The 20,861-nt window shown below is 48.1% G+C and overlaps 1 protein-coding gene across 1 annotated transcript in view; it reads left to right on the top strand.

Moving 5' to 3' along the window:
• The window catches only part of LOC109880832 (serine incorporator 4-like), a 44,939-nt gene that overhangs the window by 10,608 nt on the left and 13,470 nt on the right, over positions 1-20,861 (top strand). The window contains exons 5-7 of the mRNA XM_031817550.1: positions 240-333; positions 9,432-9,643; positions 10,252-10,347. Coding sequence (XP_031673410.1) covers positions 240-333; positions 9,432-9,643; positions 10,252-10,347 — 402 coding nt within the window. The remainder of the gene's footprint in view (positions 1-239; positions 334-9,431; positions 9,644-10,251; positions 10,348-20,861) is intronic.

Here is a 20,861-nt window from a genome sequence, read left to right as displayed (position 1 = left end):
CATCATTTTAATGTCTTCACTATATTCTACAAAGTAGAAAATAGTAAAAACAAAGAAAAACCCTTGAATGTGTTGTGTCCAAACGTTTGACTGGTACGTATATGTATATTTCATTTTAAAAGTATACATACATTTGGACTACACTCACATTCAGAATGGGCCTGCATCAAGTGAGTTAGACAGCAACCCTGTTTCTCTCTGTCTGTCTCTCTCTTTCCATTTCTCTCTCTCTCTCCCAGCCTGGCACTACGTAGGCGTGGTGGGAGGATTTGCCTTCATCCTCATCCAGCTCAGTCTCATCACAGCCTTTGCCCACACCTGGAACAAGAACTGGTGAGAGGGGAGGGAGAGCAGGGAGAGGTGTGTGTGTGTGTGGGGGGGGGGGGGGGGACGTTACCTTGTACTGATCTGTTTCAGCTAGGAGCTGCAGTTTGACTGGACGTTACCCTGTACTGATCTGTTTCAGCTAGGAGCTGCAGTTTGACTGGACGTTACCCTGTACTGATCTGTTTCAGCTAGGAGCTGCAGTTTGACTGGACGTTACCTTGTACTGATCTGTTTCAGCTAGGAGCTGCAGTTTGACTGGACGTTACCTTGTACTGATCTGTTTCAGCTAGGAGCTGCAGTTTGACTGGACGTTACCTTGTACTGATCTGTTTCAGCTAGGAGCTGCAGTTTGACTGGACGTTACCTTGTACTGATCTGTTTCAGCTAGGAGCTGCAGTTTGACTGGACGTTACCCTGTACTGATCTGTTTCAGCTAGGAGCTGCAGTTTGACTGGACGTTACCTTGTACTGATCTGTTTCAGCTAGGAGCTGCAGTTTGACTGGACGTTACCCTGTACTGATCTGTTTCAGCTAGGAGCTGCAGTTTGACTGGACGTTACCTTGTACTGATCTGTTTCAGCTAGGAGCTGCAGTTTGACTGGACGTTACCTTGTACTGATCTGTTTCAGCTAGGAGCTGCAGTTTGACTGGACGTTACCTTGTACTGATCTGTTTCAGCTAGGAGCTGCAGTTTGACTGGATGTTACCCTGTACTGATCTGTTTCAGCTAGGAGCTGCAGTTTGACTGGACGTTACCCTGTACTGATCTGTTTCAGCTAGGAGCTGCTCCTCTCCTCTGCAGCTGCTGCAGTGGGCTAGGGTTTCCATTTCTCCCATTCGGGGTCGTCTGTAACTCATGATTCAACTCAATGCAATACAACTTTAAGGGGCAGTTCAGAAAGCATGGTCTGGGCACAAGAGTGCAGCACAATTACATATCCTTTACTTCCTATACATCACAGGTGGCTACTGGCACCTTAATTGGGAAGGACGGGCTTATAGTAATGGCTGGAACGGAATGAATTCAATGTATCAAACGCATGGTTTCCATGTGTTTGACACCCCTCCATTCACTCTATTCCAGCCATAGTTATAAGCCATCCTCCCCTCACCATTCTCCTGTGCTACACATCAAATCAAATCAAATCAAATTTATTTATATAGCCCTTCGTACATCAGCTGATATCTCAAAGTGCTGTACAGAAACCCAGCCTAAAACCCCAAACAGCAAGCAATGCAGGTGGAGAAGCACGGTGGCTAGGAAAAACTCCCTAGAAAGGCCAATACCTAGGAAGAAACCTAGAGAGGAACCAGGCTATGTGGGGTGGCCAGTCCTCTTCTGGCTGTGCCGGGTGGAGATTATAACAGAACATGGTCAAGATGTTCAATGTTCATAAATGACCAGCATGGTCGAATAATAATAAGGCAGAACAGTTGAAACTAGAGCAGCAGCACAGTCAGGTGGAAGTTGAAACTGGAGCAGCAGCATGGCCAGGTAGACTGGGGACAGCAAGGAGTCATCATGTCAGGTAGTCCTGGGGCATGGTCCTAGGGCTCAGGTCAGTTGAAACTGGAACAGCAGCATGGCCAGGTGGACTGGGGACAGCAAGGAGTCATCATGTCAGGTAGTCCTGGGGCATGGTCCTAGGGCTCAGGTCCTCCGAGAGAGAGAAAGAAAGAGAGAAGGAGAGAATTAGAGAACGCACACTTAGATTCACACAGGACACCGAATAGGACAGGAGAAGTACTCCAGATATAACAAACTGACCCCAGCCCCCCGACACATAAACTACTGCAGCATAAATACTGGAGGCTGAGACAGGAGGGGTCAGGAGACACTGTGGCCCCATCCGAGGACACCCCCGGACAGGGCCAAACAGGAAGGATATAACCCCACCCACTTTGCCAAAGCACAGCCCCCACACCACTAGAGGGATATCTTCAACCACCAACCTACCATCCTGAGACAAGGCTGAGTATAGCCCACAAAGATCTCCGCCACGGCACAACCCAAGGGGGGGGGGGGGCGCCAACCCAGACAGGATGACCACAACAGTGAATCAACCCACTCAGGTGACGCACCCCCTCCAGGGACGGCATGAGAGAGCCCCAGCAAGCCAGTGACTCAGCCCCTGTAATAGGGGCTGAGTGTAGCATATCACTTTGACTGTCCTGCTCAGTCCCTCACTGGCCTGCTATCTGTCTCCTCTGCTCCACCTCTCCTCCCCTCTCCAACATCGCTGTATAAATCCAACAGACTTGTTTTAATAAAAACTGTCCTCAAAGGGAGGGTCTCAAACAACACTACTACTGCTTACCCTCTCTCTCTCTCTGTAGCTTTTCCATCTCTCCCTCCATCCCATCTCTGTCCAACTTCTCTTATTTGTTCTCTCGCTCTCTCTCCTCCGTCTTTCCTTCTCTCTCGCTCCCTTTCTGTTTCTCTCTCTCTTTCTCGCTCCCTTTCTGTTTCTCTCTCTCTTTCTCTCTCCCCTCTCCCTTTCTGTTTCTCTCTCTCTTTCTCTCTCCCCTCTCCCTTTCTGTTTCTCTCTCTCTTTCTCTCTCCCCTCTCCCTTTCTGTTTCTCTCTCTCTCTACTCTCTCCCTTTCTGTTTTTTTTTCTCTCTCTCTCTCTCTCTCTCTCTCTCTCTCTCTCTCTCTCTCTCTGTCTGTCCTTTTCTCTCTCTCTCTCTCTCTCTCTCTCTCTCTCTCTCTCTGTCTGTCCTTTTCTCTCTCTCTCTCTCTCTCTCTCTCTCTCTCTCTCTCTCTCTCCCTTTCTGTTTCTCTCTCTGTCTCCCTCTCCTTTTCTGTTTCTCTCTCTGTCTCTCTCTCTCTTTCTCTCTCTCTCTCTCCCTTTCTGTTTCTCTCTCTGTCTCTCTCTCTCTTTCTCTCTCCCCTCTCCCTTTCTGTTTCTCTCTCTCTACTCTCTCCCTTTCTGTTTGTTTCTCTCTCTCTCTCTCCCTTTCTGTTTCTCTCTCTTTCTCTGTATCTGTCTCTCTCTCTCTCTCTCTCTCTCCCTTTCTGTTTCTCTCTGTCTCCCTCTCCTTTTCTGTTTCTCTCTCTGTCTCTCTCTCTCTTTCTCTCTCTCTCTCCCTTTCTGTTTCTCTCCCTGTCTCTCTCTCTCTTTCTCTCTCCCCTCTCCCTTTCTGTTTCTCTCTCTCTACTCTCTCCCTTTCTGTTTGTTTCTCTCTCTCTCCCTTTCTGTTTCTCTCTCTTTCTCTGTCTCTCTCTCTCTCTCTCTCCTCTCTCCCTTTGTTTCTCTCTCTCTCTCTTTCCTTCTCTCTTGCCCATTTCGTTATTATTTTTCTCGCTCCCTCATTCCTTCTCATCCTCTGACAGGCATCTTGTTTCCAGATCTTTCTTATTTTTACAGTAAAACATCCACTCCAGCTGCTGTTCTCGCTGCTGTATGTGAGGAATGTGTGTGTGCATAGGCAGGCGCGTATGAGTGTCTGTGCTTGTTTGTGTATATATACAGTATGTGTGTGTGTATAGGCAGGCGCGTATGAGTGTCTGTGCGTGTTTGTGTATATACAGTATGTGTGTGTGTATAGGCAGGCGCGTATGAGTGTCTGTGCGTGTTTGTGTATATATACAGTATGTGTGTGTGTATAGGCAGGCGCGTATGAGTGTCTGTGCGTGTTTGTGTATATATACAGTATGTGTGTGTGTATAGGCAGGCGCGTATGAGTGTCTGTGCGTGTTTGTGTATATATACAGTATGTGTGTGTGTATAGGCAGGCGCGTATGAGTGTCTGTGCGTGTTTGTGTATATATACAGTATGTGTGTGTGTGACATGTCAGTTAAATGCTGAACCCCTCGCCCCCCATGTCAGAGTTGTAGCTAATGCAACTTAAGAGGCTTTGCTGTGTCTGGAACCTCTCCTAGCCAAACACACAGTTACCAGGAAGCGTGTGTAAGCCCTGTCATGGTGTCCCAGTCCCACACGGTCATGTTCCCTCTCCCCTAGTCTCTCATGGCAGACTTAACATCAATGTAATATAACAGAAATCTAGTTGCTGCCTGGTCAGCATGCATGCAATATTTGGTTCCGGGTTACAAGATTAGTATACCTCTTCCCAGAAACCTTTATCTGTTATCTGTAAAAAAAAATCTCTCTCTCTCGCTCTCTCACTCTCTCTCTCTCTCTCTCTCTCTCTCTCTCTCTCTCTCTCTCTCTCTCTTTCGTATCGCGGAAGTTCAGCTTTACAGCGTTATTGAAATTTAAGGGAAATGTTACCTAGACTGCAATCACTTCATTCACATATGTCTCCTCAATTGGCAATGATCTTTACATTTCTATTGCGTAATCTGTACCGCCTCACTGATACAGACTGAATAGAGCCCTCTGTCACTGACCTAAACCAGCTATCCTATCACTGACCTAAACCAGCTGTCCTGTCACTGACCTAAACCAGCTGTCCTGTCACTGACCTAAACCAGCTATCCTGTCACTGACCTAAACCAGCTATCCTGTCACTGACCTAAACCAGCTGTCCTGTCACTGACCTAAACCAGCTATCCTGTCACTGACCTAAACCAGCTGTCCTGTCACTGACCTAAACCAGCTGTCCTGTCACTGACCTAAACCAGCTGTCCTGTCACTGACCTAAACCAGCTGTCCTATCACTGACCTAAACCAGCTGTCCTATCACTGACCTAAACCAGCTGTCCTGTCACTGACCTAAACCAGCTGTCCTGTCACTGACCTAAACCAGCTGCCCTGTCTGTCACTGACCTAAACCAGCTGCCCTGTCTGTCACTGACCTAAACCAGCTGCCCTGTCTGTCACTGACCTAAACCAGCTGTCCTGTCACTGACCTAAACCAGCTGCCCTATCACTGACCTAAACCAGCTGCCCTATCACTGACCTAAACCAGCTGTCCTATCACTGACCTAAACCAGCTGTCCTGTCACTAACCTAAACCAGCTGTCCTATCACTGACCTAAACCAGCTGTCCTGTCACTGACCTAAACCAGCTGTCCTGTCACTGACCTAAACCAGCTGCCCTGTCAATGACCTAAACCAGCTGCCCTGTCAATGACCTAAACCAGCTGCCCTGTCAATGACCTAAACCAGCTGCCCTGTCAATGACCTAAACCAGCTGTCCTATCACTGACCTAAACCAGCTGTCCTGTCACTGACCTAAACCAGCTGTCCTGTCACTGACCTAAACCAGCTGCCCTGTCAATGACCTAAACCAGCTGCCCTGTCAATGACCTAAACCAGCTGCCCTGTCACTGACCTAAATCAGCTGCCCTGTCACTGACCTAAACCAGCTGTCCTGTCACTGACCTAAACCAGCTGTCCTGTCACTGACCTAAACCAGCTGCTCTGTCAATGACCTAAACCAGCTGCCCTGTCAATGACCTAAACCAGCTGCCCTGTCAATGACCTAAACCAGCTGCCCTGTCTGTTGAGTCTGTCTCTCTCAGGGTGTGCAGGTCAGGGATGATGGGTTTATGAGTGGAAAAATATTGAGTTTCAGAAAAGGGGAATGGAGAGAAAGGGGACGAGAGGAGAAGAGAGGGAAGAGAGGGAAGAGAGGAGAGGGAATAGAGGAGAGAGGAGAGGGAACAGAGGAGAGGGAATAGAGGAGAGGAGAGGAGAGGGAACAGAGGAGAGGGAACAGAGGAGAGGGAACAGAGGAGAGGGAATAGAGGAGAGGAGAGGGAACAGAGGAGAGGGAATAGAGGAGAGGAGAGGGAACAGAGGAGAGGGAATAGAGGAGAGGAGAGGAGAGAGGGAACAGAGGAGAGGGAATAGAGGAGAGGAGAGAGGAGAGGGAATAGAGGAGAGGAGAGAGGAGAGGGAATAGAGGAGAGGAGAGAGAGGAGAGGGAATAGAGGAGAGGAGAGAGAGGAGAGGGAACAGAGGAGAGGGAATATAGGAGAGAAGAGAGAGGAGAGGGAACAGAGGAGAGGGAATATAGGAGAGAAGAGAGAGGAGAGGGAACAGAGGAGAGGGAATAGAGGAGAAGAGAGGAGAGGGAATAGAGGAGAGGAGAGGATGGGGAAGAGAGGAGAGGGAATAGAGGAGAAGAGAGGAGAGGAGAGGAGAGGAGAGGAGAGGAGAGGAGAGGAGAGGAGAGGAGGAGAGGAGAGGAGGAGAGGAGAGGAGAGGAGAGGAGAGGAGAGGAGAGGAGAGGAGAGGAGAGGAGAGGAGAGGAGAGGAGAGGAGAGGATGGGGAAGAGAGGAGAGGAGAGGAGAGGAGAGGAGAGGAGAGGAGAGGAGAGGGAATAGAGGAGAGGAGAGGGAATAGAGGAGAGGGAACAGAGGAGAGGAGAGGATGGGGAAGAGAGGAGAGGGAATAGAGGAGAGGAGAGGATGGGGAAGAGAGGAGAGGAGAGGATGGGGAAGAGAGGAGATGGAACAGAGGAGAAGAGAGGAGAGGGAACAGAGGAGAGGAGAGGATGGGGAACAGAGGAGAGGAAAGGAGAGGGAATAGAGGAGAGGAGAGGGAACAGAGGAGTGGGAACAGAGGGAAGAGAGGAGAGGAGAGGGAACAGAGGGAAGAGAGGAGAGGGAATAGAGGAGAGGAGAGGATGGGGAACAGAGGATAGTAAATAGAGGAGAGGAGAGGATGGGGAACAGAGGAGAGGGAACAGAGGAGAGGATGGGGAACAGAGGAGAGGGAACAGAGGAGAGGATGGGGAACAGAGGAGAGAGGATCTGTCTAATTTCCCATTAGGCAATGGGCATCCAGATGTTATTTCAATTTACCAACGTTATTTATTATCCATCAATCTGTCATGATCCAATTGAATGAGCACTTTATGATGGTAGTGATGGTTGCTGGTGGGTATGTGTTTATGTATTTAAGTGTCATAAACCTTTCATCAGTCAACTGCACTACAATTAATATGATGTTATTAGGTTTTATAGTATGTTGGCTGATTGTCAGCACCAGAGCAAGCATTGGGCACTCAAGTCACCCTGCGTAACTATGACCCTTGCTTAACCAAGACCATGGTTTTGATTGAGCAATTGGCTAGAACACTGCTTTGGCAGTGATTGAAATCTGGGGCGGTATTTGTGTTCGGGAGGCAGCGACTTAGACCGCTAGACCACCCTAGGTTACTCAGTTACATATCAATGTGTGTATTTCTGGATTCTCCTCTCAGGTTGATGGTGATGTGTGTATTTCTGGATTCTCCTCTCTGGTTGATGGTGATGTGTGTATTTCTGGATTCTCCTCTCTGGTTGATGGTGATGTGTGTATTTCTGGATTGTCCTCTCAGGTTGATGGTGATGTGTGTATTTCTGGATTCTCCTCTCTGGTTGATGGTGATGTGTGTATTTCTGGATTCTCCTCTCAGGTTGATGGTGATGTGTGTATTTCTGGATTCTCCTCTCTGGTTGATGGTGATGTGTGTATTTCTGGATTCTCCTCTCAGGTTGATGGTGATGTGTGTATTTCTGGATTCTCCTCTCAGGTTGATGGTGATGTGTGTATTTCTGGATTGTCCTCTCAGGTTGATGGTGTTCGGTCCTCTGGCAGTCTCTATGGGGGTGCCACAGGGTTCAATCCTCGGGCCGACTCTTTTCTCTGTGTATATCAATGATGTTGCTCTTGCTGCGGGCGATTCCCTGATCCACCTCTACGCAGACGACACCATTCTATATACTTCCGGCCCGTCCTTGGACACTGTGCTATCTAACCTCCAAACGAGTTTCAATGCCATACAACACTCCTTCCGTGGCCTCCAACTGCTCTTAAACGCTAGTAAAACCAAATGCATGCTTTTCAACCGTTTGCTGCCTGCACCTGCACGCCTGACCAGCATCACCACCCTGGATGGTTCCGACCTTGAATATGTGGACATCTATAAGTACCTAGGTGTCTGGCTAGACTGTAAACTCTCCTTCCAGACTCATATCAAACATCTCCAATCGAAAATCAAATCAAGAGTCGGCTTTCTATTCCGCAACAAAGCCTCCTTCACTCACGTCGCCAAACTTACCCTAGTAAAACTGACTATCCTACCAATCCTCGACTTCGGCGATGTCATCTACAAAATTGCTTCCAACACTCTACTCAGCAAACTGGATGCAGTTTATCACAGTGCCATCCGTTTTGTCACCAAAGCACCTTACACCACCCACCACTGCGACTTGTATGCTCTAGTCGGCTGGCCCTCGCTACATATTCGTCGCCAGACCCACTGGCTCCAGGTCATCTACAAGTCCATGCTAGGTAAAGCTCCGCCTTATCTCAGTTCACTGGTCACGATGGCAACACCCATCCGTAGCACGCGCACTAGCAGGTGCATCTCACTGATCATCCCTAAAGCCAACACCTCATTTGGCCGCCTTTCGTTCCAGTTCTCTGCTGCCTGTGACTGGAACGAATTGCAAAAATCGCTGAAGTTGGAGACTTTTATCTCCCTCACCAACTTCAAACATCTGCTATCTGAGCAGCTAACCGATCGCTGCAGCTGTACATAGTCTATCGGTAAATAGCCCACCCAATTTTACCTACCTCATCCCCATACTGTTTTTATTTATTTACTTTTCTGCTCTTTTGCACACCAATATCTCTACCTGTACATGACCATCTGATCCTTTATCACTCCAGTGTTAATCTGCAAAATTGTAATTATTCGCCTACCTCCTCATGCCTTCTGCACACAATGTATATAGACTCCCCTTTTTTTTCCTACTGTGTTATTGACTTGTTAATTGTTTACTCCATGTGTAACTCTGTGTTGTCTGTTCACACTGCTATGCTTTATCTTGGACAGGTCGCAGTTGCAAATGAGAACTTGTTCTCAACTAGCCTACCTGGTTAAATAAAGGTGTTCTCAACTAGCCTACCTGGTTAAATAAAGGTGAAATAAAATAAAATAAAAAATAAAATATAGGATTGAAAAAATAAATATAGGAATAAAAAATAGGATTGTCCTCTCAGGTTGATGGTGATGTGTGTATTTCTGGATTCTCCTCTCTGGTTGATGGTGATGTGTGTATTTCTGGATTGTCCTCTCAGGTTGATGGTGATGTGTGTATTTCTGGATTCTCCTCTCTGGTTGATGGTGATGTGTGTATTTCTGGATTGTCCTCTCAGGTTGATGGTGATGTGTGTATTTCTGGATTGTCCTCTCAGGTTAACAGGGGCGGCAGAGGACAAGCGCTGGTACCTGGCGGTGATGTGTGCCACCCTGTTCTTCTACAGCATCGCCACCATGGCCTTCACCTTCATGTATAAGTACTACACCCACCCCACCGCCTGCCAGTCCAACAAGGTCCTGCTGTGGACCAACCTGACCCTGTGTGGCATCATGTCCTTCATCGCCGTCACGCCCTGTGTACAGCAGAGTGAGCAGTCGCACGCACACACACATTCTGGCTCTCTCTCACACACATATATGCGTGTACAAACACACACAAAGATGTGGACACACTAATGCACATGGCATACACATACACACACACTCCCTTTCTCTCGAATGGACGCACGCACGTGAACACACACTCATGGTACTATTTCATCAGGATGTCTTATAGCCCCGTAAAGGGTTAGTACAGACACAAACCCATGGTGTCATCCAGTAAGCGCTTAAAGCTGACAGCAGCCTGGAAGACCACCACCAATGTGAAACAGGCAGTGTGTCTGTCCTCCAGTACTTAGCAGGGAACACTGAGCCAACATCCATGTGTGGATGATGCCATATAATCTAACCTGTCATCTCTCCTACTGCTCTCTATCATTGTTCAGACAGAACTGTGTTAGGGGACCTCTGTCTATACATGCCAGGGTTTTACCAGGATGTTTTTACCATGTATTGAATGTCATGCCGATTTCTCCACCTGGCCTCCCACTTTGTGTGTGTGTTTGTCCATTTGTGTGTGTGTGTGTGTGTGTGAGAGCTCATAAGTGTGTGTGTTCTTAGTTCTCAAGCTCTCCTCTCGCTCTCTGTCTACAGAACAGCCCCGTTCAGGGCTCCTGCAGGCTTCCATCATCAGCTGCTACGTCATGTATCTCACCTTGTCTGCCCTGTCCAGCCGGCCCCCAGAGAAAAGTAGGGCACACTAGCCTTTTCCCTATGGGAAATGGGCATTGTTGAAGTCAGAAGTTTACATACACCTTAGACAAATACATTTAAACTCACGTTTTTCCACAATTCCTGACATTTAATCCTAGTAAGAATGACCTGTCTTAGGTCAGTTAGGATCACCACTTTATTTTTAGAATGTGAAATAATGTGAATGTGAATAATAGTAGAGAATGATTTATTTCAGCTTTTATTTCTTTCATCACATTCCCAGTGGGTCAGAAGTTTACATACACTCAATTAGTATTTGGTAGCATTGCCTTTAAATTGCTTAACTTAAGTCAAACGTTTCGGGTAGCCTTCCACAAGCTTCCCACAATAAGTTGGGTGAATTTTGGCCCATTCCTCCTGACAGAGCTGGTGTAACTGAGTCAGGTTTGCAGGCCTCCTTGCTTGTACACACTTTTTCAGTTCTGCCCACAAATTTTCTATGGGATTGAGGTCAGGGCTTTGTGATGGCCACTCCAATACTTTGACTATGTGGTCCTTAAGCCATTTTGCCACAACTTTGGAAGTATGCTTGGGGTCATTGTCCATTTGGAAGACCCATTTGCGACCAAGCTTTAACTTCCTGACTGATGTCTTGAGATGTTGCTTCAATATATCCACATAATTTCCCCTCCTCATGATGCCATCTATTTTGTGAAGTGCACCAGTCCATCCTGCAGCAAAGCACCCCACAACATGATGCTGCCACCCCCGTGCTTCAAGGTTGGGATGGTTCTTCAGCTTGCAAGCCTCCCTCTTTTTCCTCCAAACATAACAATGGTAATTATGGACAAACAGTTCTATTTTTGTTTCATTAGACCAGAGGACATTTCTCCAAAAAGTACGATCTTTGTCCCCATGTGCAGTTGCAAACCGTGGTCTGGCTTTTGTACCTATTCCCTCCAGCATCTTCACAAGGTCCTTTGCTGTTGTTGTGGGATATATTTGTACTTTTTGCACCAAAATACATTCATCTCTAGGAGACAGAACTCGTCTCCTTCCTGAGCGGTATGATGGCTGCGTGGTCCCATGGTGTTTATACTTGCACACTGTTGTTTGTACAGATGAACGTGGTACCTTCAGGCGTTTGTAAATTGCTCCCAAGGATGAACCAGACGTGTGGAGGTCTAAAACAAAATGTGGAAGGTTTGGCTGATTTCTTTTGATTTTTCCAGAATGTCAAGCAAAAAGGCACTGAGTTTGAAGGTAGGCCTTGAAATACATCCACAGGTACATCTCCAATTGACTCAAATTATGTCAATTAACCTATCAGAAGTTTCTAAAGCCAGAATTTTCTGGAATGTTCCAAGCACAGTCAACTTAGTGTATGTAAACTTCTGACCCACTAGAATTGTAATACAGTGAATTATAAGTGAAATAATCTGTCTGTAAACAAAATTGTTGGAAAAATGACTTGTGCCATGCACAAAGTAGATGTCCTGACCGACTCGCCAAAACTTTGTTTGTTAACAAGAAATGTGTGGAGTGGTTGAAAAACGAGTTTTAATGACTCCAACCTAAGTGTATGTAAACTTCCGACTTCAACTGTACTTGCATGGATGCACGTGTGTGAGCAGGCACACACACACACACACACACACACACACACACACACACACACGCACATCATATCCTGTCCGACCCCTCACCACACACACTCACCTGAGTCACTTCTGACATCATGTGCACTTCAGTCACCTCTACTGCACCACAAACAACTCAATCACATTGAATCACAGCAATGCCCAAGCACACATTCACTCCAAGACAAGGTCTCTGTACATCCGACACACTATGTGCTGCTACATGTTGTTCTTAGTGGAGACAGTATGCTGTAGGGAGGTGAAGAGGCTTTTTGACATTCCTGATGGATCTAATGACAACATAACACAGTAATGCTGCCTGACAGTATCATTACACACTCTTACACACCTTGTCTTGGTGAACAAGTAAGTCCCTGTCCGTCTGTCTCAGTCAGTCAGTCAGTTTTTCAATGGAAACTAGTGGCTACAGTATGAAATAGTCCGTTATTCTGAAAGCATTTAAAAGGTTTTGCTGAACAGTTACTCTGACATGATCAGGTAACATTTCAAAACATCAAATGGGATAAAATAATCAACCAACCAACCTATCAATCAAATATCATTTTTATTGTGTTTGAATGGTTTTGTTAATTGTGCATACTGTAACTGGGTAAAGTTCACCATGTCAAATACTTTATCAACCTGCCATTACTGTGGTGATAAAGTAAAGGAGTTTCAACACAAAATACCAGGAGACAGAGTGAGAGATTTGATTAGGATCTCTTTTCGTCCACAATGTATAATACAATCACATTTTTACATATAACAAACTGTTACAAACAGCAGACATAATACCCTGCCTTACTGACCAGATAAATACTCAGTCTGAAAAGATTGGTTCCTTCATCTACCATGGTCCTGCACAACCTTCCAATTTATTATATTTAAATGGTTCTAAAGTATTGTTTGAATGTATACTGTATATTGAAAGGTTTCTGGTCTGCTCAGATAAGAGAAAGATTAATTACTGGGATGATAAAGTAGGGGGTCTATTTTTTTTGTCGTAGAGCTCCTGTCAGCTTCACCAGGCCAGAGGTTCTCCACAGTGAGAGAGGCACTGTGACCCCTCTGAATCCTTGTACATTTTCTCGTGATGCATCCAATACTCCAACCCAGTGTTTCTGAATCTGTATCCAATCTAGTCTCAAGCTGTGATTCATAAGGTATGAGATTCAGATGGAACCGACCTGTGGCTCCCACCGATACCGTCATCATGTGCTTAGTTCAATAACTCCATGTGAACGGATGGATGTGGATGTCAGTGCGTTACGTCAGATGAGTGATGGAGCAGCACAGTAACTGTACTCTACCTACCTGACCTCTCCACCAGCTCACTGCCATTCCAAACTGCCTCCCCCAATTGCCCCTTATCTCTTGCAACCTTCCCCATCCTCCCCCAGCCACCTACTACTCCAAACAACCTGGCCCCTCAAACTTTCATTCCAATTCAGATTGCTTTATAATGCAGTACGGTACATTTAGCAAATATTGTTTCTGACTCCTATGCTTCCACCTGCCTCTGCTAATTCCCCCTGGTCTTTCACAACCTCCTCCAGCCCCCGACTGAGTCTCCAAACACAACCCCCAGGGAGTCCAACAGTCATCTTTCTCATTCCTCTCTTTCTGGATTTATGAGTCCCTTCAGACATCCAGCTATTTCCTCTCCCTCTCATCTTTCTCTTTTTAAACATTCTCTCTTCCTTTCTCTCTATTTAACTATGTATCTTTCTCCCGCTCTCCTTCTCACAAGCCATGCTTTATCATATAACGGTGATTTGCTGTGACATTGCAACGTGATATTGCTTTGAGAATATGTACATAACATTGTTTTGAAAAGGAATGTCTGTTCCACCCATTCTGATTTGTACATTCTTTGTACCTGCTAGTTGTTTTGCGTGGAGGCAAGGGTACGTGCTGTCCCGGGGCAGTACAGGGCGATGCTGCAACTTGTTGAGGAAATCAGCACTGTGTATAAAAACATCTGTTCAACACATACACTCACACTAAACATCCCCAGTAAGGATAGTGTTTTAAATAGTCATTTACACTGGAGAGTGTGTGTGTGTGTGTGTGTGTGTGTGTACGCATGCATGTATATGTGTGGGCCCTGTTCAGAAGTAGTGCACTATAAAGGGAATAGGGTGCCATTTGGGAGTGGTCCTCCCTCCTGTCCTGTTCAGTCATGTTTGCCTGTTCAGTTTCCCTCTGGCTCAGTCTGCTGGGTGACCTCATCAAGCACACAGGCACACAGACACACATCCCTGTGTTTCTATGTGGAGGAATTAGTCTGGAGTGGGACTGAAAACACACAACACTGGGAGCAGGACAGGTCCCCTCTCCCCTGCGGTGGCCTGGTGTGTGTGTGTACAGTAAGCAACCCTGTAATTGTTTTCACTGAACCCAAGGCATCTGTTCTCTTGGTCACAACACACAGGAATCCACTCTGGAATCCACAGCTATGGCCACCTGGGGGAGGGAGACAGAGCGAGAGACACATACACACACACACAGAGAGAGACACACACACACACACACACAGATATGCTTATCATAACACAGTAATAGTGTTAGTTTGCATCTCACACAAAATAACCAATGTTTGACAGTCTGTTTAGTCTTACGCACAGACAGAGACTCAGCGGCCCCTCTACTTTTATTTTTCCAATTGTCCCAGGGATAGACACGAGGCAAAGAAAACAATGTCCGGTCAAGTATATTGTTATTATTGCACTTACTTACCTCCAGGGATGTTTTCTTGTCCTGCCTTGGCTATTATTGTATTGTAGTATTGTACATGTTATAAATGTGTAATATTAGAGTAATAATATATTGAATGATGTATTGTGTTGTTAAGGGTGTAGGCTGTTAGGTTTGGTTGTGATGTAATTGTGTTAATCCTGTTTGGACCCCAGGAAGATTAGCTGTTGCCTCAGCTAATGGGGATCCTCAGAAATATCAAAACAACTATACAACACTGGGCCTCCGTAATCTGACATTCTGAATCAGAGCCCCTATTCATTTATCATCTTAGAGAAGGAGTGCTGATCTACGATCAGTTTTGTATTTTAGATCATAATGAAAAAGATATGGACAGGGGGGACCTGATCCTAGATCAGCACTCATACTCTGAGGTGAGTATAGCCCCAGGCGATTATAGAGAAAAGTGGAGGCTGGTGACTTGAAAAATGGAAGAGGATGGGAGACCCATGGTATAGGTGCAGAACGCAGAGACGTCAAAGTGTGTTTCAAAAATGGTCAAAGAGTAATTATGTTAACCTAAAGCATTTAATAAAGACATGTATAGTACAATGAGAGGGCTACTTACACAGTGTTGGAAAGGGATCACAGCAGTGATTGAATGAGGGTATGAGGCATCAGTTGAGGTGTTCAGAGGCTTGACTTCAGGACAGGATTTGACTAGAAAGACAAAAAACAATAACACAATGCAGAGTTAGACAAAAGAGCTAAGAAGGAGTTAGTCCAAGCAAGCAGTAAAATCATTGATGTGTAATAATGTGATTGTTTGTGTGTATGTGTGATTGACTCTACATACAGTAATGAGAGAAAATTGATAGGGGTACTCACAGTGCTTGGAAAGGAAACATTCAATTTATCCCCTGGGACCCAGAGTTTTTCCTTATCTGTTAACCTAACCAGGACAACTCTGGACCCTATAAAGTTATGAGTGATTATTCAGCTGTAAAATGGTTTTATAAGGGCTATGATGGGACCAGTTGTAGTGAGGTGCGTACTGGTGGCAGAGAAGTCAGGCGCAGGAGAGAGAGAACTGATTTACAACAGTGTCCTTTAATATCCATAAACCACCGTCAACAGAACACAATAAATGGGTCAAACAAAACCTGGTAAATACCAGCATACCGTGCTAAAGCCGACCAACTTCGGCGGAAGTCGTGACAGTACTCCCCCCCTTGACGTGGCTCCAGCAGCGCGTCGACACCGGCCTCGGGGACGACCCGGAGGTCGAGGCGCAGGGCGACCTGGGCGAAGACGGTGGAACTCCTGCAGCATTGAAGGGTCCAACATGTCCTCGACCGGAACCCAGCACCTCTCAACCAGACCGTATCCCTCCCACTCCACGAGATACTGAAGGCCCCTCGCCCGACGCCTCGAATCCAGTATGGAGCGAACGGAGTACGCTGGGGCCCCCCGATGTCTAGAGGGGGTGGAGGAACCTCCCGCACCTCAGACTCCTGGAGCGGGCCAGCCACCACCAGCCTGAGGAGAGACACATGGAACGAGAGGTTAATACGGTAATCGGGTGGAAGCTGTAACCTATAACAAACCTCATTCACTCTCCTCAGGACTTTAAATGGCCCCACAAACCGCGGCCCCAGCGTCCAGGCAGGGCAGGCGGAGGGGCAGGTTTCGGGTCGCAGGTTTTGCGATGGCGATCTGCGTTCACCTTTTGGCACATCACGGCCTGCTGAAGGTGAACACGGACAGCTTCCCATGTCTCTTCCGCGCGCCTGAACCAGTCGTCCACCGCAGGAACCTCGGTCTGACTCTGATGCCAAGGCGCCAGAACCGGCTGGTACCCCAGTACGCACTGGAAGGGAGAGAGGTTAGTGGATGAGTGGCGAAGCGAGTTCTGTGACAATCTCGACCCAGGGCACGAACGCTGCCCACTCCCCTGGCCGGTCCTGGCAATAGGACCGCAGAAACCTGCCCACATCCTGGTTCACTCTCTCCACCTGCCCATTACTCTTGGTGTGAAACCCTGAAGTAAGGCTGATCGAGACCCCCAGACGTTCCATGAACGCCTTCTAGACCCTAGTCGTGAACTGGGGACCCCGATCAGACACTATATCCTCAGGCACCCAGTAGTGCCGGAAGACGTGTGTAAACAAGGCCTCCGCAGTCTGTAGGGCCGTAGGGAGACCGGCCAGAGGGAGGAGACGACAGGACTTAGAGAAACGATCCACAATGACCAGGATCGCGGTGTTAGGTGACGTACAGACGCCCAGCGGGACACTGGACGGGGGCGGGCTCTGCACGTAACACCTGCTCAATGTCCGTGTCCAGCTCCCACACTACCGGCGCCACCAGGCAGGAGGCGGGGAGTATGGGAGTGGGATCCATGGGCCGCTCCTCTGTGTCATACAGCCGGGACAATGCGTCTGCCTTCACGTTCCGAGAGCCTGGTCTGTAGGAAAGGGTAAACACAAAACGGGTAAAAACATGGCCCACCTTGCCTGGCGAGGGTTCAGTCTCCTAGCTGCCCAGATGTACTCCAGATTGCGGTGGTCAGTCCAGATGAGAAAAGGCTGTCTAGCCCCTTCAAGCCAATGTCTCCACACCTTCAAGGCCTTGACGACAGCCAACAGCTCCCGGTCCCCCACGTCATAATTTCGCTCCCCCGGGCTGAGCTTCTTCGAGAAGAAGGCACAGGGGCGGAGCTTCGGTGGTGTACCCGAGTGCTGAGAGAGCACAGCGCCTATCCCAGCCTCGGACGTGTCCACCCCCACTATGAACACCAAAGAGGGATCCGGATAGGCCAGCACGGGAGCCGAGGTAAACAGAGCTCTCAGGTAGCTAAAAGCCCTGTCCGCCTCAGCCGACCACTGCAAGCGTACCGGACCCCCCTTCAGCAGTGAGGTACTGGGAGCCGCTACCTGACCAAAACCTCTGATAAACCTCCGGTAGAAGTTGGCAAACCCTAAGAACCGCTGCGCCTCCTTTACCGTGGTGGGAGTCGGCCAATTACACATGGATGAAATGCGGTCACTCTCCATCCCCACCCCTGAGGTGGAAATGCGATACCCTAGGAAGGAGACGGACTGTTGGAAAAACAGGCATTTCACAGCCTTGACGTACAGGCAACCAAGCACCCTGCGCACCAGGGACACATGCTCAGCGCGTGTAGCGGAGTATATTAGAATGTCATCTATATACACCACTACACCCTTCCCGTGCTGGTCCCTGAAAATCTAGTCTACAAAGGCTTGGAAGACTGATGGCGCATTCATCAACCCGTACGGCATGACAAGGTACTCATAGTGACCTGAGGTGGTACTGAAAGCCGTCTTCCACTCGTCTCCCTCCCCGATACTAACCAGGTTGTAAGCGCTCCTGAGATCTAGTTTTTTGAAGAAGCGCCCCGTGCATTGACTCAATTGCTGTGGCTATGAGCAGTAGCGGGTAACTATACCTCACAGTGATCTGATTCAGACCCCAATAGTCAATACACGGGTGCAGACCTCCCTCCTACTTCACAAAAAAGAAACTCGAGGAGGCGGCGGAAGTGGAGGACCGAATGTACCCCTGACGCAGGGATTCGGAGATATATGTTTCCATAGCCTCCGTCTCCGCCTGTGAGATGGGATACACGTGACTCCTGGGAAGTGCAGCGTCTACCAGGAGATATATCGCACAATCTCCTTGTGACCCCCCTGCGTCACTATGCTCAAAGGAGCGGTGACCTCCCTAATCAACCCTGACCCTAATGGTCGACTAAGGCGTGAAAGGGGAAGGGCACAGCCACGGGAACAATGGGGATCTCTAAACTATGGCTAACGCGCGATCAATAAAATTCCCAGCCGCGCCTGAATCGACAAGGGCCTTATGCTGGGAATACGGGGAAACTCAGGGAAAGTGACACACAAACATATGTGCAACAGAGGGCTGGACAGGATGGACAGGTCCACCAGCTGGTCAAACGTGAGGGTGGTGTCTCTGCAGGCCATCTCCCGACGGACGTCCTCGCGCAGACTGCAGCGGTCATGGTCGATCTGGGCCCTGTCGTTCCATCCTGCGCCAACAGCCAGGGTCCTAAACTCCAGGGCGAACTCCTGGGCGCTCCTCGTCTCCTGCCTCAGATGGAAGAGGCGTTCACCCGCCTCTCTACCCTCGGGCGGGTTGTCGAAGACTGCCCGGAAACGGCGGGTGAACTCCTCAAACTGGTCCAATGCCACATCTCCCTCTCTCCAAATGGCGTTGGCCCACTCCAGGGCTTTCCCGGTGAGGCACGAGACGAAGGCGGACACCCTCTCACGGCCCAATGGAGCCGGGTGGACGGTACCCAGGTATAGGTCCAGTTGTAGAAGGAACCCCTGGCAGTTCGCAGCCTTTCCGTCGTATTCCTGGGGCAGGGAGACACGAATCCCACTGGGACCAGGAGGAAGAGGGGCGTTTAGGGGAGACTTTGGTTGTGCTGGTGGAGGCGCTGGAAGAACTCCCTGTCTCTCCCAGCGGTCCATTGTCTGGACAACGCGGTCCATGGCGGTGCCAAGGTGGTGGAGCATTGCTGCGTGCTCCCGGACACGCTCCTCCACCCATATACCCGGGGTACCTGCTCCTGCTGACTCCATAGTTTTGGTCAGTAATTCTGTAGTGAGGTGCGTACTGGCGGCAGAGAAGTCAGGCGCAGGAGGGCGAAAACTGATTTACAACAGTGTCCTTTAATATCCATAAACCACCTGTCAACAGAACAACACAATAAATGGGTCAAACAAAACCCGGTAAATACCAGCATACCGTGCTAAAGCACTACAAGAAACAATTACCAACAAGGGGGAACAGAGGGTTAAATACACAACATGTAATTGATGGAATTGGAACCAGGTGTGATGGAAGACAAGACAAAACCAATAGAAAATTAAAAGCGGATCAGCGATGGCTAGAAGGTACCCCTGACGCCCTCATAGATATCATCCTAACCAACTTCCCCTCTAAATACACCTCTGCTGTCTTCAACCAAGATCTCAGCGATCACTGCCTCATTGCCTGCATCCGTAATGGGTCAGCGGTCAAACGACCTCCACTCATCACTGTAAAACGCTCCCTGAAACACTTCTGCGAGCAGGCCTTTCTAATCGACCTGGCCGGGGTATCCTGGAAGGATATTGATCTCATCCCGTCAGTAGAGGATGCCTGGATATTTTTTTTAAATGCCTTCCTAACCATCTTAAATAAACATGCCCCATTTAAGAAATTTAGAACCAGGAACAGATATAGCCCTTGGTTCTCCCCAGACCTGACTGCCCTTAACCAACACAAAAACATCCTATGGCGTTCTGCATTAGCATCGAACAGCCCCCGTGATATGCAGCTGTTCAGGGAAGCTAGAAATCATTATACACAGGCAGTTAGAAAAGCCAAGGCTAGCTTTTTCAAGCAGAAATTTGCTTCCTGCAACACTAACTCAAAAAAGTTCTGGGACACTGTAAAGTCCATGGAGAATAAGAACACCTCCTCCCAGCTGCCCACTGCACTGAAGATAGGAAACACTGTCACCACTGATAAATCCACCATAATTGAGAATTTCAATAAGCATTTTTCTACGGCTGGCCATGCTTTCCACCTGGCTACTCCTACCCCGGACAACAGCACTGCACCCCCAACAGCAACTCGCCCAAGCCTTCCCCATTTCTCCTTCTCCCAAATCCATTCAGCTGATGTTCTGAAAGAGCTGCAAAATCTGGACCCCTACAAATCAGCCGGGCTAGACAATCTGGACCCTTTCTTTCTAAAATTATCTGCCGAAATTGTTGCCACCCCTATTACTAGCCTGTTCAACCTCTCTTTCGTGTCGTCTGAGATTCCCAAAGATTGGAAAGCAGCTGCGGTCATCCCCCTCTTCAAAGGGGGGGACACTCTTGACCCAAACTGCTACAGACCTATATCTATCCTACCGTGCCTTTCTAAGGTCTTCGAAAGCCAAGTCAACAAACAGATTACCGACCATTTCGAATCTCACCATACCTTCTCTGCTATGCAATCCGGTTTCAGAGCTGGTCATGGGTGCACCTCAGCCACGCTCAAGGTCCTAAACGATATCTTAACCGCCATCGATAAGAAACATTACTGTGCAGCCGTATTCATTGATCTGGCCAAGGCTTTCGACTCTGTCAATCACCATATCCTCATCGGCAGACTCGACAGCCTTGGTTT

Source organism: Oncorhynchus kisutch, unplaced genomic scaffold (genome assembly GCF_002021735.2).
Source record: "Oncorhynchus kisutch isolate 150728-3 unplaced genomic scaffold, Okis_V2 scaffold1069, whole genome shotgun sequence".
Lineage (NCBI taxonomy): Eukaryota > Metazoa > Chordata > Actinopteri > Salmoniformes > Salmonidae > Oncorhynchus > Oncorhynchus kisutch.
The sequence above is the reverse complement of the archived record's forward strand: the minus strand, read 5'-3'. Positions and strand labels throughout refer to the sequence as shown.